General features: G+C 41.2%; 1 protein-coding gene across 10 annotated transcripts in view; it reads right to left on the bottom strand.

The window, feature by feature from the left end:
* The window catches only part of git1 (G protein-coupled receptor kinase interacting ArfGAP 1), a 252,390-nt gene that overhangs the window by 68,281 nt on the left and 166,075 nt on the right, over positions 1-18,034 (bottom strand). For 8 of the 10 annotated variants that reach the window (XR_011933692.1, XR_011933693.1, XR_011933694.1 and 5 more), the window contains 2 exons: positions 14,911-14,962; positions 10,380-10,452 (listed from right to left, as the gene is read on the bottom strand). Coding sequence is in view for 7 of the 10 variants with exons in the window: in XM_072469628.1 (XP_072325729.1) it covers positions 10,380-10,452; positions 14,911-14,962 (125 nt within the window). In the remaining 3 variants the exon portion in view is untranslated. The remainder of the gene's footprint in view (positions 1-10,379; positions 10,453-14,910; positions 14,963-18,034) is intronic. The other 2 variants (XM_072469629.1, XM_072469631.1) reach the window with 1 other exon arrangement.

Raw genomic sequence — 18,034 nt, 5'->3', positions numbered from 1 at the left:
GCTAACCATTCACTTCTGTATTGTGATTCTGATCTCCGCAACCATTAAAACATCCTCCATGCAATATAGGTTTAGCCAGCCCTGATCCAATTACCAATACACGTGTCCACATCACTACAACACTTTCAGAGAAGTTATTCTGAAAAAATGGAACGGCTCTTGGAAGTTGTTTTCTCATTTAGACTTGCAGGCACTTGACAAATGCAGCTGTCAGCAATAAAGCTACATTTGATGAATATAGCAAGGCTCTTCTTTAATCCTGTTGACAGAGCATTTTGTCCACTTGCTGTGCTTATTTGTACATGCATGAAAGAGGTAAACACACATCACTCAGAAGCTATGCTATTCAAACACTGACTATTACTTGCGATATTGCCCTTTATCCTTGGATACAAATTTATCTGCAACTGGTCAATGCAAATAATTCAGACAATTTCTGACTGGCTGCCACAAACTCCAACAAATGTGTATACAATATACTCAAATTCTGAAGCAAATCTGTGTTTTAGACTCTCTTTTGGTAATCTTGATACTTGCTCTGATTAATACATAGGCCAAATTACAAAACAGGTTTTGTAGACGGCCACACCTGTTATACATGATTGCATGAAGAAATGATAAGTTGGAGAGTAAGAGCATTTAGGAAAACAAAACTAATGCCTGCAACCCCTCCCCCATACCAAAGAAAACTTCCATAATACAACAAAACACACAAATTAACTGGACTTAGTTTTCAGATAAACTTTATTCCAAAGAGTTTCCTGAACACACTGCAAGACAATTTTGCAAGACAAGACCATACTTGACAAACCTGATAAAAGTTCTTTGAGATGGTGACAAATGTGAATGAGGTACAGTTCACAGTCTTTCAGAAATCATATCTCACAGGAGACTGGTAAAGAATATTCCAGAGGTATAGAATATGTTAACTTAAAAACTGGTTAGAACGGAGGAAACATGGTAGGAGTTGAAAGCAATTTCTCAAGTTAGATGGATATGGGTACAGGTATCCCATAAGGTTTCTTTCATGATGCACATTATTGATTTGATACGGGGTTACAGAGTGGCAAAATATACAGAAACTAAAATGAAAGACATATTAAACTATTCAGCAAAGTAAGTTTCAAGGAGAAACTGTAAAAATGGTGAATAATAGGAAAACAACCAATGTCAATAATGTTAGTAAATGTAAGATGGTACATACTTTGGAAAAAAAAATTGGCGTGGGGAAAATCTGGGTATGAAAGGATAGAGGAATGTGAGGGGCAGATGGTCACAAGAAGTAGGTTTTAAAAGGTATAGAATACTAAAATCACGCTGCAAAATTTCAGATAAATTCAACAGTAGTAAGGTTAGCAAGATCACAACTGAACTATGTGTACAGTTTGAGCACCATGCAATGGGATGGATGCTGAAGCAATAGAGAGGATATACTGTAGATTCACTTGGCCGAGAATGAGCACTACAAATACAAAGACTTGATTGAAGCAGAAACCATTGATAAATAGGTTAGGGCAGCGGTTGAAAATAAAGAGAAATAGGGAACAATGCAGGCACATGGAATTAGGACTTCAGCTCAAACAGAGGGCAAACACTAACATGGGTTGGGTGGGTTGAAAGATCTATTTTTGTATTCAAGGTTGGAATAGATAGATTTTAATCTTTCAGGAAACCAAGGTACATGGAGAGTGGGAAGGAAAGTGGAATTGAAAAGATGATCAGTCCCTGATTTTTTGAATGGCAGAGAAGGCTCAAGGGACCTTACACACTCCCCGTGCTTCTATATCTTATGTTTTTATAGTTCTACGCAAAATATTAAGTGCTTAATATTCCACAGGGCCCTAGCAGAGCTATGCATGGTAAGCTCCAATTTTCTTCTCTGTAACGGAGTTTGCCACCAGCATTTCATTGAATTTAGAATAGCAAGGTCTCTCAGAAACCTCAGTGCATTTCAACAGATCTCCCAGTGGGTTTGTGAATATCATATTGCCCAGTTTTGACACTCAGTCTGAGCTGTGTTAGCCAAAACATTTAAAAAAATTAATTTACAGGATGTGATCATCACTGGCTAGGCCATCATTTATTACCCATCCCTAATTGTCCTAGGTAAGGTGGTGGCGAGTTGCTTCCTTGAACCAGTGGAGACAAATCCACAATGTTGCAAGGGAAGCATTTTCAGGTTGTTGACCCAGCGACTAGTGAGGGAACAGTGACATAGTTCCAAGTCAGGATGCTGAGTGACTTGGAGGGGAAATTTGAGGCGGTGTCCCCATGTGTCTGCTGCCCTTGCTCTCCTAGATGGTAGCAGTCATGGATTTGGAAGGTGCTGCCCAAGGAGCCTTAGTGAGTTCCTGCAGAAGCTACACATGGCCGGCACTGTTCCTTGGTGGTGGAGGGAGTGAATGTTTGTGGAAAAGGTGCCAATCAAGCGGGCTGTTTTGTCCTGTACAACTAATATTCACTGCACTGGGCTAAGGAGAGGAAAACACAACTATATATTGACCCCTGCAAGAAATAATGCACATCAGGGACAAGATAGATTAGGTCCAGCTGCAATGTTGCCTACAAATATCTATTGTCTATGCTTAGAAGTGAAAATTGCCATTTAGGCAAACAGCCACAAGATGGCTGAATATCTCTAAAACTGTATCATCATAAGAGCATTTTGAAGTGGGGAAGGGGAGAAATCCTGGGGATAAACATTAACAATACAGTTACATCTTACACAAAAGGCAACTTTTTCATTTAGTTTTCTGTTCCAATCTAGCCAGTCTTCACAAGACAACTCAAATTTTTATCTCACCGTTTAACGTTCAGTTGACAACAATAAAATTCCAGGCACCCAGTAATCAACAATCCGTTGAGGAGACATCCACTTTTTACACAAAGGCCTCAATTCCAAACTGAAATAGGCCAGGTTCTGAGCACACTCCCTATACCCAACGATCTGGAAAAGGATATTTAACAACCAACATAAAGTGAAACAAACAAACCTCATGGAAAATTAAACCGCCTTCTTCTCCAACACAGTGCAGTGCATCTTCATAGCTGTGAAATTACTTCAACTAGCTGAAACAAGATCGCACAAAGTTGGCACAAGTAGCCACGATAAAAATGTAAAATGATTCTTACCTTCCTTGATATTAAAATTTCCTATGTGTGGCAGTTAGGGTAGCAAGCTAAAGCACTTGTACGTTGTTTGTGCCTCCTGCTCTGAAGCATGAAGCTGGAGTAAGCTTTGATATTAAATCTCTCTTCCTGTCCTGATAGCTAGAAACTAGGTTTAGGAATTGTGTCAAAAGAACCAATAGGACGATGAACAGCAAATAGATTGAACCGGATCCATAATCGGCAGAAATAAGCAGCCTGAATGCCAATCAGCACATTTTCCACATCCTGCAGTGCACACAAACAGTTAAATACCCACATGTTCTTTAACTTCATCAGATAATGGGAAAGTGCTACAACCAAAAACTTTTCCAAAAATGGATAGGTTTTTCAGTCACTGAATGTCTGTTGGCTGCAATAACATGCACTCCCCACAGTAAGCACATTCCAATCAAATTTCCTTACTGAAATTGTTTTTGTTGATTATCTTGCAGCTGGTTTTAATATTACATTACGTTACTCGTTTTCCTCAAGAGATTATTAACTGGAGACAAAGGATTTTAAACAATTACATCTGTTCTGACAACTCTTCAAAAAACATAGTAGATTGTGAACTTTTCAGTAACTCAATAATTTGGTAATTCTGCTCAAAAATGACAATTACACCACCTGACATGAGATCTGATAGCTCTTTTAGTGAATGGACTGACCGTGGAACTGAATAGCAGAGACAAGGATGCTGCAATTGGCCTCAGAATCTGTGGTCTAGGAAATGGAGAAGGCAGGTGTGAACAGTTCTGTCCCTGTAACTTGCTAGGTAACCAATAGCTGGTGGAATCTTTGTGCATACAGATCTTCCGTGAGGACAAATTCAAGGGTTACATCCTTCCTACACGAGTAGCTTGAAATATTCACACAAGAATAGCAGTTTTAGAGGGCATAGTACAAGGGAGGAGGAAAGAGTGGAAAGGTAGGAAGATGGAAATTGTCTTGCATAATGAAGGAGACTCATTTTAAGTATTTGATGGATGAATAAGTTATACATCCAAATGCCAACTGCTTGAGGAGTGGGGAGGATTTGACCACGGCCCCTTGCAGCATGTTTCTCGCAGCAGGAAAGGGCCTGCAGCTGGCGAGAAAAGAGAAACAAAGAAAAAAAACCACACGTTAACTTTAACACAAAAACGAAACTAAAACCCCCAAACAGCTAACTGTGACTAACTCTTTAAAAAAAGGAAATGAATGGCTGCCATTTCAGGGGGAATCCCTCCACCGACCTCCTGATGGCGTATTTGACCTTCTCCAAATATAAAGACACGAGGTCATCCAACCAAGCCGAGGCACTAGGCGGAGTAGACCTCGACCCAAGCAGCATTTGCCTCCGGGCTACCAACGAGGCAAAGGTGAGGACATCTGCTCAGAGCGGTGCACCAGCAAATCCGACACCCCAAATATGGCCAGCCAGCCAACATGGATCCAAATCTACCCGGAGTATCTCAGACATGGTGTTAACGAAAGAGGCCCAAAAGCTTATCAACTTGGGAAGGACTAGAGCGTGTGTATGATTAGCAGCCCCCCCATGAACAACGCTCACACTTATCCTCAACCCTGGAGAAGAAGCCGCTCATCCTAGCTCTGGTCAAGTGTGTCCTGTGCAAGACCTTAAATTGAATCAAGCTCAGCCGAGCACATGAAGATGTGGAGTTGACCCTGTGGAGGGCCTCATTCCACACCTCACCATTAAGAATGGGGCCCAATTTGCCCTCACCTCACAACAGCACAGAATTCATTGAAAGGACATGGCCATATAGGTCAGAATAGAACCCCCCCCCCCCCCCCCCCCCCAAACAACAGTATCTTTTGATTATTGGTTGCCCAATAGTAAAACAATAAATTGTGTAGAACCCTGACTGTCTGTCTCTTTGGAGTTAAATCCAATGGATTCTGGAATCCTTACCCGCCCAAATAAAGGAAGACATCAATTTGTTGACTTTAGCAAAAAAAGGACTTGGGGAGAAAAATGGACACACTGAAAGAGAAATAGAAATCTCAGGAGCACGTTTATTTTAATAGTCTGAACCCTACATACCAAGGATAGGGGGAGGTTATCCCAGCTCTAGCTCTGCAAGTCTGTTTTGATAATGTCCAACAGAGTAATGTAATTTAATTTATGAAGTTAGGCCCAGTTGAGGGCCACCTGGACCATCAGATAGCGAAAGCTAGTCTTGGCAAGGGAAAAAGGCAACGTCCACAGTTGGGCTCTCCTCCCAGGAGGGTTGACCCGGAAACATTCACTCTTGTCCAAGTTCAACTTGCATCCAGAAAGGGAGCCAAAAATATGAAGCACCTTCATTATCTCGTCCATGGAGGGTACTGGTTCCGTAATATAGAGAAGTAGGTCATCCACGTAAAGGGACACTTGGTGTTCTACCCCTCCTCTATTTATCCCCCTCCACTTAACAGAGAAGCCCAGCGCTATAGCAAATGACTCTATTGCCAAAGTAAACAAGTGCGGGAACAATGGGCACCCCTGTCTCATGCCTTATTCAACCAAAAATAACCAGAGTTCAGGACATTCGTATGAACACTTGCAGTGGGGGGCTTATACAGTAATCGAATCCAAGAAATAAATTTGTGGCCAAAACCGAACATAGAACATATAGTGCAGAAGGAGGACATTCGGCCTATCGAGTCTGCACTGACTTACTTAAGCCTTCATTTCCATCCTATCCCCATAACCCAATAACCCTCCTAACCTTTTTGGTCACTAAGGGCAGTTTATCATGGCCAATCCACCTAACCTGCACGTCTTTGGACTGTGGGAGGAAACCGGAGCACCCGGAGGAAACCCACACAGACACAGGAAGAACGTACAGACTCCGCACAGACAGTGACCCAGCGGGGAATCGAACCTGGGACCCTGGTGCTGTGAAGCCACAGTGCTATGCACTTGTGCTACCGTGCTGCCCGACCTTCCAAGGTCATCCCTGTCTCATGCCCCTATCATGAACCTTCCAAGAATCTCAAATTGATACTCCCATTCCACTCTATCGAATGCCTTTCCAACATCTGGGGAACCAATCACCTCCGGTCTGAGCACAGGGGAAGAGCAAAAGGACAACATTTAGCAGGTGATGTATATTGGCCGACAATTTCCGACCTTTCAAGAAGCCCATCTGAACCTCCAAGATTACCTTTGGGGGGTAGGGCTCCAGCTGAAGTGGCAACACCTTGGCAAGTAACTTAACATCCGCGTTCATCAGTGAGATAGGTCAGTATGATCCACACTGCTCGGTCTTTGTCCTTCTTAAGAATCAAAGAGTTAGATGCCTGTGTGAGGGGGGGGGGGGGGGGGGAATGAACTCCTGGATAAGAAGTCATTAAACATTTCCAGAATTAAAGACACCAACTGCTCAGAGAACCCATAGAATTCAATCGGAAAGCTATCCGGACCAGGGGCTTTGCCAGTCTTCATCAAATCAATGCATTTTAAAATTTCCTCAGCGTTTAATTCCAACTGGTGCTTCTTTCCACCTTTACAGTTGGGAAGGAAAGGATGTCCAAAATGTCAGACATGACCTATCCTCTGTCAGTGGTTGTGATCCATAAAGTTCACGATAGAATGATTCAAACGTCTCATTAACCGGCAGAAGTACGGAAACAAGGTTACCGCTCAAATTGTGTATCCCAGGCAGGGAGGCCGCCTGCCATTTAAGCTAGTGAGCCAAAAGACTGGTCTTCTCTCCGTATTCATATATGTTCCTTGTACGTTGCCTGCCTGGCTCGCTGCCCTGCCAGTTGACAATAGTTTGCATTGTGTCTGCAGCTTTTTCCTACCTGCCAGCAACTCCGGGTAGGGTCAAGTGAGTATAGGTGGTCCACCTCAAGAATGGAGTCAACCAGCCTCTGCTGCTGCACTCTCACTGTCCTCACCAAATGAGCCTCGTAGGAGATTATTCTACTCACCTCTCCCCCCCCCCCCCCCACCCCCACCCCTCCGCCGCCGCATCACCTCAAGGGCTTCCATGGAAGGTGAGATTGACTCAATTCTATTCAACTTTAGTCCTCCGTGGAGAGGAAATGCACTCACTAAATTTCCTATTCACTGAGTGTGTCTCACCTCCATGGTGGATGTTGGGTTGGGCCAGACTCCACTGCCAAATCCATAAAGTGCACAAAATGGATACATACAAAAAAGAAAAACCATATACCTTACCCTCCGAAAGGAAGCTATGTATTATCATAAGAAACAGCACCCGCACACAGAATTAAACCCCAAATCTGAACAAGAACCATAAAAAGTCAACCCGACCAAGAACAAGAAAACACGAGAACCATGAAACCCCAACAATGCAATAATTCAACATGCCCTTTATCAGAACCAAAAACTCAATTACACCACGCCCACTTGTCTTTTTTAACAAACAGGCCCACCTCTCCCCGTGCAAAGAAAAAGTATTTTCCTTTGAAAGTTATTCTAAGCCAAGCAGGGTAGGCCACACCAAAACAGACTCCACTTTTATACTGGACAGCCTTGGCTCTATTAAACGTAGCCTTCCTCTTCACCAAGTCAACACCCACATCTTGATAGAACTTGATTGCATGGCCTTCCCAAGTCATGGTGCTCCTTCACCCACCTTAGAACCCCCTCTTTCTCCTTGAAGCTGTGAAACTTGACCATCACCACACGCCATGGTTCCTCAGGACGAGACCTTGGCCAGAGTGTACGGTGGGCTCGGTCCAACTCAGGAGGCAATGTGAATCCACCCGTACCTATCATCTTACAAAACATATCCATGAAGTACTCTGTCGGCACTGGGCCATCCATCCCCTCCGGCAGCTCCACAATTTGAATATTTCGCCTCCTGGACCTATTCTCTAGGTCAATCATCTTAGCCTTCAACGATTTGTTCGCTTCAACCACTGAAGATACCTCCGATTCCAATGAGGAAATTTGATCACTGTGGCTTAAAAGGGCCACTTCCATATCTTTTATCGTGGCTCCGTGGGCTTCCACAGTTTCATTGGTTTTCCCCCAGGGCTGTTGAATGGGAGCCAAGACCGCTTCCATTGACCTCCAGAGGTCCGCTGACACAATTCGTCGGTGCTTTTCAGACACCTCGGCTATCAGTGGTGTGGCTGCAGCACCAGAGACTGACTCCGCCATTTTATCTGCTGATGAACTCTGAGAGGCCTCGGGCTCCATCGACGAACTTCTGCTTTTCACCTTCTTTACCCTGTTTTTTTGGGGCATTTCAGTCAAACAGAATTCTTATTAATTAACTGTGTGGGTTTTCAAGAGAAAACAACCTGTGGTACAAAGAATAGCGGCAAGTACAGTACTCTAGTGGGAGCCACCTTGTGCATGTCTTCCCCCTACATTATGCCACTGGAGGTCCCCGTAAGTACGGATTATTAACTGAATTAAAGAGCAAAAAAAGGATAAAATCTATCTGTAGACTATACCAGACTGAAAAGATCTCTATTTCCATTTGCTCATTTGAGATGTTAAAATGCATCTCATAACGAAACTAACATGACCTTGCATTGCTATCTTGCATCTTTTTGTCAATACAAAATTCAAAGTTGCTCCCATGGGCTCTCAAAATTTTTAACTACATGCTACACAGCCTACAGCATAATTCAGAGGGAGGAGTTGATTTCACAGCTAGACTGAAAACTGTAAAATTCACACCTTGATGATTTTAAAATATTTTTGACATGTTTGATTAAAGGTCTGAAAAGAAAATTAACACTTGCAGACTGTCAAAACAAAAACAGAACTCTTGCATGCTCATCTTACAGATACTTAAAACATTCAAGTTTATATTGCTTGTCCAATTAATGATCTGCAAATTACATTTTGCAGCGGTAAGGTGATGAAACCCTTTTTATCTCACATCTGTTGCACCAGCTCCTGCAAAACCTGTCCTCACCAGATCCAGTTGTAATTTAGCAGCCACCTTGCTGCCTTGGAGATTTAATAAAGGTAAGACACAAAAATTGTCAACATCAGTAAAGAAACATTGTTGCATGGGTCCTTCGATGAATAAAGGCATTGGGAGACTATTCTATGACAAATTAGGATCAAAGTAATGCCTGTGTCAGATACCCAGTCTGATGCTGCAGGGCTACGGGATAAATTGGGTCGGTTTAAAAGAGCAAGGTGTTGATGGGACAAGGGCCTCTTGCACTAGACGTTTCCACAACTGAGTCCTGTGAAGCATTAAAGATGCTTAAAGTGATGCTATTGAAGATGCATCACAATTCAATTCAGGACTCTAATACATTAAATTTGCTGAAGTACAGCTAGTAAAAATATTCTAGTTTTAAACACAGTATATTTCCGTGAGAAGCCAATTGGATAGAAAATGCAGATCAATCTTTGACATTGTGACTAATTCCCGTAACAGCCTCCCCGAACAGGCGCCAGAATGTGGCGACTAGGGGCTTTTCACAGTAACTTCATTTGAAGCCTACTTGTGACAATAAGTGATTTTCATTTCATTTTCATACAAATATTTTACAAAAATAAAGACGCTTTTGCCACAATATACATTTCTGTTTTGAACAGCAACTCAGTAACACCTATTGGAAGATCATGTCCTGGAATCATAGGAGAACAGAGTTGACCACCATGCCGGCAGAGAACCATAATTCAATAATGAGGCCATACTTTCTACATAAGGAAGGAAAACTGACCAGGAAACTACTCTCACATTTTCAAGTATCAAAACCAAGTCCCAATTCAAAAATTAGTGTTCGATCTTCTCACCCACATCATTCTGTACACCATTATGGTAGACAGAAGTATATCTGTAACTACAATAGGATTACAGTGGAATATAAATAAACCAATTCAAGGTGCTTGATTCATGCAATGTTCCTGTAGTTTTTTCCTTCACACTCCACTTTGAGCATTCTCCAACAGGAACACAGAATTAAACTTCTAACAACCAGGTTTTGCATCGTATACGGAAATCAATTTCAGCTGCAACAGTGTTTCTTAAAACTCAAATTCAGAAGAACTTGTCAGCATAATAGTTCCACTTTCGTTACCAGCCATCCTTATTGCCTTGAGCAAATTTGCTAATTCAATGGAACCTACTTAAATTATGGGTAGTTTGAGGCAGGTGAAAATATTCAACCTTATTGCGTGTAGAATCCTTCCAGCAAGTAGATCACAAACACCACTCCACATACCATTGATAAATATGAAAAAGTTCCATAGATTTGTATTTATAACAAAAATACACAAACTTTCCACATACCTGCATCATTCTCACGTCGATCAACTTCATCATAAACATCCATTGCAAGTTCTTCAAAAAGGCGGTTATTCAGCTGCGCATTGGAAATAGAAAATGGAATGTACAACAATTTATAAACTCCAAGCATCTTTTGTGTGTCCAAAATGAAATCAAGTAGTTTTGTACTTCATTGATACAGTTGAAAGGAAGGCTTGCACAGACCTGCATTACCTTTATGCTGAACAAGCCGCACTCTAACACATAATTAACTAAGGGAAGACTAACTTAAAGCATTAGGCGTTGACCATATCTGTTTCAGAAAATCAAAAATCACAGCATCTTTTTTCCTGTCCACACAGATGACATTTTAAATCTTCACCTAAAATTTGCTACACTTTAATTATTCTATGCAACTTTGCCACAAAGGTCTTGAAACACATTGGACAACATTTTCTAGTTCATAATTCAGGAGCAACTGAAAATACTTTATTGACAAACACAATACCAGAAATCTTAACAAGAAACAGAAAACTTTGGAAATATTCAGCAGGTTATGGCAGAATCGGTAGAGAGAAGCAGAGTTGATATTTCAGGCCTGTGAGCTTTCATCAGGAGAGGGTAAAGTTACAAATGTAATAGGTTCTGAACAATGGGTGAGTGGGACAAAAACAAAAGGGTGATAGGGTGAAAGATAGGAAAGATTGAATGACAGAAGGGGGCCAAAAAGAATAATGATGGGGCAAGGAACAAAACATTTGATTTGATTTATATATTGTTACATGTACCACGGTAGTGAAAAGTATTGTTCTGTGTACAGTCCAGGCATATCGTTCCATGTTCCATACAAAAATACGTGGAACGTACTAGTAATACTGAAAGATGTAGGAATAAGTTCCTACAGTAGGTGCGTTGCTGACTTCAAGCAGAAAGTAAGTAAAACTGAAACATGCAAAGAAAAAGAAACAAAATCAGCATGGAGATTATAGTCTAAAATTGTTGAACTCACTGTTGAGTCCTGAAGTATACAATTGAAAGAGGTGATCCTGTTTCTCAAGCTGACATTGAGTTTCACGGAAACAGTGCAGTAGGAGTGAAATGTCAATGTGAGAGCAAGGTAGAAAAATGAAACAACGGGTCTCCGGAAATTTGGGCCCATGCTTGCAGACAGGACGAAGGTGCGCCGCAAAGTGGTCACCCAATCTATCCAATGTAGAGACGACTGCATTGTAAGCAGTAAATACGGTAAACTATATTAGTCAAAGTTTACTTAAATTGCTCTTTTGTCTGGAAGGGTGCTTGAGTGTGTGTTTGGGTCCTTGGATGAAGAATAGGGATGCGGCCATGCATGCAAAGAGAAAGATTTGAAAATTGCATGGCTCAATGACTTGAAAGACAAAATAGACCGGGAACCAAAAAGAAGCACTGGCTTGCAGTTTCTAACTTTTCCCAGTTCTGATTCAAGGTCACAGGACGGAAATATAAACTCTGTTCCTGTCTACAGGTGCTTCCATAGTCTGCTGAATATTTCCAGCATTTTTTGAAATTATGAAGATACTGCCAAGTACTCTGCAGGCATTGGGTCTTCCATCCTCTACAGCAGCCCAATTTGAATAATTTGCCTCCTAGATCTTCTAGAGCAGGATTTTTCAAACTGCGGTTGGAACCCACGGATGGGTGTCGGGAGGGTCGGAGAACGATCGGCCGTGGCTTTCCCAATCGCGGGAGAAGCGCCCAACGGCCACGGCCGACTTTAAGAATGCTGGCCGCAACCGGCCTTTAAATTCAAACTATGTAGTCTTCCTGCCAGAGGTGGCGGTAAAGAGGTCATGCACCCTGCACATACACTGACGCCATGCTCCCTGTACGTCCGTACGTTCGCCGCAAAATCACGGAGTAGAGATTCCTCTCCAATTTCTAGCTGGATGGATCATTTTAATATAAGGAACAGAGGGCCAGAGTCACAAACAGGCCAGGATCTCATAACTGATTCTGCTGGAGAGAGCTGCCCAGCAGAGACCTTGACAGGATAAAGCAGTGGTAGTGTGAGCCAGGGCCTATGGTGAAAAGCCAAAGAAACTGAAATCTGGAACAAAACAGTATAAAGATGATTTTTTGAGGTATGGCTTGTTAATTGTGCCAATGCAAATCAGGATGCAACGCCCATGTGCGTTATATGCAAGGAAGTACTGCATATCTGTCTTACCTTGCAGACATCTTTTCAATTCTAAACTAACAACCTCAAATTGCAAGGGAAGGATGATGATTTCTTTTGGCACTGAAGAAATAGATGCTTGCCAAACTTTTAATGAATTTTTGACAGTGCGAGTACAAAGCCAAAGCTATTTCATGTTCCCCACATTGCTACGGCACATCGAAGAAAACGGTGTTAGTAATGGAACTGTCAATAGACTGGCAAGCCTTATTCAGTTGCATCTGGCTGTGCTGATCAACATTCTTTGTCATTACTTTCCAGAGGAGAAGCTTCAGATTTTGAAAAAGAGGTGGGTGAAAGATCCTTTTCAGATCAAGACCCCAGCAACAATTGCTAACTTACAGCTGACTCCAAATGAAGAGACTGAACGTCTGCGCCTGACATGTGACAGCACATTAAAAACACTCCACAAGTCCATGAGGCCGACAGCATTCTAGATTAGCCTCTCCGAGAAGTATCCAGTGCTGAGCAAATCAAGCATTTTTTTTCTATTGCCCTTCACAACGACCTACGAGGTTGGATTTTCCATCCACACAATAAAGAAGACAGCACAAAGAAACTTGATATGCGCATTGCCCTCTCCTCCTGTGAACCTGATTGGAGTGAGATTGTGAAGCCCAAGCAGGCTCACCTGTCGCATTAACGGTTGGTGAAAATGGTGGGTCACAAAGGCCGGCCAGTGCAAATCCAGTGAGGTAATCTGATCACTGTGGCTCGAAAGGGCCACTTACATATCTTTTATCGTGGCTCCATGAGCTTCCATGGTTTCATTGGTTTTCTCCAGAGTCGCTTGGATGGGAGCCAATGCCTCTTTAGTGAAGTGGCTCTGTCGACAAACTTCTGCTGTCTACCTTTTTTCCCATGACTTTTCTGAACATTTCAGTCATACAGGATCCTTATTCCATTAACTATGTGGGTTTTGAAAAAAAAAAAAAAACTCGCTGATATGAGGAAAAAGGGCCAGAATGTACAGTACTCTAACGGGAGCCACCTCATGTGCGTCTTCCCCCCACATTAACCCACCGAGGGTTAATTTACTATGGTATAGGAGATATTAAGTTTGCCTTCGCATTTTTTGGGTTAGCTCAGTAGGCTGGACGGCTGGTTCATGATGTGGAGTGACATCAATGGTGTGGGTTCAATTCCCGTATCGGCTGAGGATATTCATGAACCTTGCACTCGCCTGAGGTGTGGTGACCTTCAGGTTAATTCACCAGCAGTTAGCTCTCAAAGATGGGAGCAACCTATGGTCCGGTGGGGCCAATGTGACATTTACATTTAATGTTTTTCAAAAAGTTGATGGTGACAAATCAAACAGTGCTGAAAGCACTTAACAATACTGTCTATGTAATCATCTCTGGAGGTGGGAAAGATGTTACGCCATTCGCATCTGCACCCCAACATGTGGTTCTAATGTTCATGACCACACTCCAGTATGCCCCTACTGGAAAAGGTGAACACGAATGTTGACAGGTTAGGATCAACTAAAAATTATTATAGATCATTTTGGAAGAAATTGTGGGCATAGAATATCAAACATGTGGAAGTCGGAGGCCACTAAAGGTGGTTCCTAAACTCTGTGACAATGATCTAGTGAAAGACAAAGTTTTTACTGTGGAAATACTTACATTCAAATGGATATAAAAAAAGTGTCAAATTTAGTACAGATCCCTTTAGGGTTTTGTGTTAGGACAACTATTTGGGTACTTTACCAGAAGACAGCAAATCACACAGAATATAAAATTCAATGAGGAAGAAACATCACACAAAAAGGTTCACGGGTAATAGAAGCACACTACATTTAATTTTCATTGAGGCCAAAAAAAAATCTCATAGCATTCTTTGTGATCCATGTCCAAATTAAGGATATTACATCAAGCTGAACTAGACTTTACATAAACTTCTTCATTCCAAAGATTTCTTGGCCTTAGCAAGCCAATATTCACTGAGATTTTTACCAAATCTATTTTAACATTTGGACCAAAATTTCATGATTGAATATTAATCCTGGTTAATGAAATAAATTGCTGCAGTCAATTTAACAAACATGGAGTTAATATTGTGGTCGAGACAGACATCTACATATTTAAAAGGTTAAAATTATGGAATTACAACTGTTGCGACAACCAGAATGTAGCTGAAATGTTAATTACATGTTGTGTATTTGCAGCATTTTCTGCTTTTATTTTTGATTTCAACGTTTGTTATGCATAAAGGTAATTGCAATATTTATATTAAGAATTTAATTTGCGTAATATTTATACAAGGGAACTTAAATTGTCTGGAATGAAATTTTTTTATTGGTAACAATAAGGAAGTAATTGTTTATTCATAACTTACTGCTTGAAGTTTCTTTTTGGCAGCCTTAGCCAGTTCTGACAAGTCCAAACTACTGAAGAGAAACATGAAAGAAATCATAACTCAGGCACCAGATCAAAGAAAACATAAGAAAAAAATCTCACTTTCACATAGAGCTGGGTTAAAAATACCCATAACACCCATGAAGAACGAGTGTTTCCATAATTCTGTTTTTCACTTGCGTTCACAAATTTAGCATACAAAGAAAGTGACCGAAAATATATTGAAGTACAGCACCATCCTAAAACCACATAAAACTTGAGTTTTGCAGTGGAGCTACTTTTAATGCTCATCATAAGGTACATAATTTCAAACAGAGATACAGTATTGTTGCCACATGGCTGTAGAACTGAACTACCGTGAAATAGCACTACTCCCCAGCAATTTTACTTAATGATAGCGGACAATGTGCCATAAGAACAGCAGCTAACAATAATCTCCTGCTAATTAGAATATGCTTTTTTGGTGCCTAATTGAATTGAACTTTATAAACACTGGAATTAGAAATAGTTTGTCATAATGAATGTATATTTTTGTAAGTATTATGAATTTCCTGTGCAACTAATTAGTGATGTCCACGATTCAATTTGCTTCCATGTCAATAATGTGCAGAGGCAACAGGAATATATACCCAGTTGGTCAAGCATTTTCTTTCACTGTCTACCTACTTGTGGATTTGTTATTTATCCAAAGGGTTTATTATTATTATCAGTTGGGCAGAGTGTATTTTTTGTAATTTTAATAAATTATGGCAAAGACTCATAATAACGCCTTGTCCAAGTTCTGGTGCATTGCTAAACTTTTCCAGAGAAAGGAGAAAGAAAAAGGGAGGAGAAAAAGAACATTTTGCAAAGAAGCTGTTATCCTGCTACCCACTTCAGCACAACGTTTAACATGGAAAATATGCCATAGTACCCCTGATGGCCCAAACAAACAATGAATACAGTGGTCCAAGAGACACACACAAAAAAAATAATCACAGAACAAAATTAAATGCGACAAAATTATAATGAAAAGAATTACTTTATTACTGGTCTGTGTTTAGTTCCCAGTGAAGTCTCCAGGTGGTATCCTTGGTGAATTGGAAAATTACACAGCAGTATTTACACAAGTGTAACACACAAAATGATATACCAAGCTGAATTGTTTGAATGAGATGTTTCAAATCAAAATAAATGCTGAAATGAGCACTTTTTTCAGTTTCCATTCCATTTTAGTTCAGAGTTTTGTTTACTTGAATAGGAAATCCTTTTTTGCTGAACTGAGCAAGGGCGTGGGTGGCTGTCAGAGAAGAGATTTGTTAAGGATATAACTGAGAAGGAGAGAAGAATCTGGAGTATAGTAACTGCAAGGATTATGGAAGGACCCAATCAGATAACCAAAAACTGTGGAGCAAGTTACTGAACAAATTCACAGGAGTCTGATGAACTTTTAACACAAGGAATAAAACATTTATTAGGTAAGAAAAATGAACTATATTACACCAGACAAAAAGGTTGGAAAGATTGCTATCAAACACATGAAAATGATTCAAACATTCACTATTCCTTCACCTGAGGTATATCTTTACAGACACAAAAATTCGGAAAGAGAAAACAATTGACCAGATCAATCTTATACATTAATATTCAGGGTATGTATGCAGTACAGACTGAAGGGACGATCCTTTAAAACAGCGATGAGGAATTTCTTCAGCCAGAAAGTGGTGAATCTGTGGAACTCATTGCCGCAGAAGGCTGTAGAGACCAAGTGACTGTGTGTCTTTAAGACGGAGATAGAGGGGTTTTTGAATATGGGGAACCATGGGTTATATGGGGAGAAGGCAAGAGAATGGGGATAAGAAACATGGGGTTATGGGGGAGAAGGCAGGAGAATGGGGATGAGAAACATATCAGCCATGATTGAATGGTGGAGCAGACTCAATGGGCTGCATGGCCTTATTCTGTTCCTATGTCTTATGATGAACCAACCGGCAAACTGTGGACAGACTCACCTCAGTCCAAAGTAAATGAAAGGTACGACCAAAGCAGATTCTATGGTTTCTCAACAACCCACCCAGGCAATTGTCACACCATGAGCTAACTGATCTCACTGAAAATCTCTTTTACATGGGGGTTTCCAATCCCCACGGCTGAAATTTGCCTGGGAATTTGCTTCCACACGCTGCTCTTGTGCTGTAGGTTTCAACCAGGATTCAGCTCCAGAGATTCAATCTTGCAATGTGAGATTCTTTTCTCCTGGATGGCCGTGTACACTCGAGCTTCACCTTCCAAGCACAATTTCAGATCTATGACCGTGCCAAGCAGAGCACCACTGCTCCAAAGGCCCACAGCAATGAGTTACCCCTCTTCTATTACCCTCTCGGATCATCCGGTCTCTCTCAAGCCCATTTTACTTCAAGTCTGCTGCCCACAGCTTTCTCTCTAATTCAGAGCCTACTGTTCTGCTCCTTTGTTTCAACATTACTGGATCTGTTTTTGATCGCTGGCTTTGTCAGGGCCGGTTTCTGCCCTACGTCCTGGTTTGGGATCTACCTTTTCGTTTGTCCCCTTCCCAGTGTCCTTTTCCCTAGGACACTTCTATTCAGGTCACCTGACCTGGAGTTTCACACTGCTTCACTTTTCTTCTGAATCCCAGGAAATCAACTTTACTAGGAAAGCTGCCCATTTATAATGCATCCTGCTTCAGGGAAATGATATTTCAACTATTCTGATTTCTAGATGCTGTAAAATGTAGCACTTATATTGCACCATAGCTTGTACAGTTTCCAACTTGATGTCTGAATCTGAAATACAGGCTGGGAGCTCTTTCCCAATGTCGGAGGAATATCTTTAGCGAGCAACAAATACAGAATCAGTTGATCATGTTCGGAGTTGCTCAACCATCCTTCAAAGGTGAGCCCACAGACTGTTTTGGTTGCTAGTAAGCTTAGCGCCTAGTAGGGGCCAAACAATAGCAATATGCAGCATCCACTGAAGACATAGCAGCCTTTAGCACTGATTATATTATTATTTAACATATGGACTACCCTTCAACAGCATATTCTCCAGATAAAATTAACATTTTATGTTAACGCTCATCATAAAAAGATGTTCTTCCAAAGAGC

Source organism: Scyliorhinus torazame, chromosome 12, assembly GCF_047496885.1.
Source record: "Scyliorhinus torazame isolate Kashiwa2021f chromosome 12, sScyTor2.1, whole genome shotgun sequence".
In the NCBI taxonomy this organism is placed as follows: Eukaryota; Metazoa; Chordata; class Chondrichthyes; order Carcharhiniformes; family Scyliorhinidae; genus Scyliorhinus; species Scyliorhinus torazame.
The sequence above is the reverse complement of the archived record's forward strand: the minus strand, read 5'-3'. Positions and strand labels throughout refer to the sequence as shown.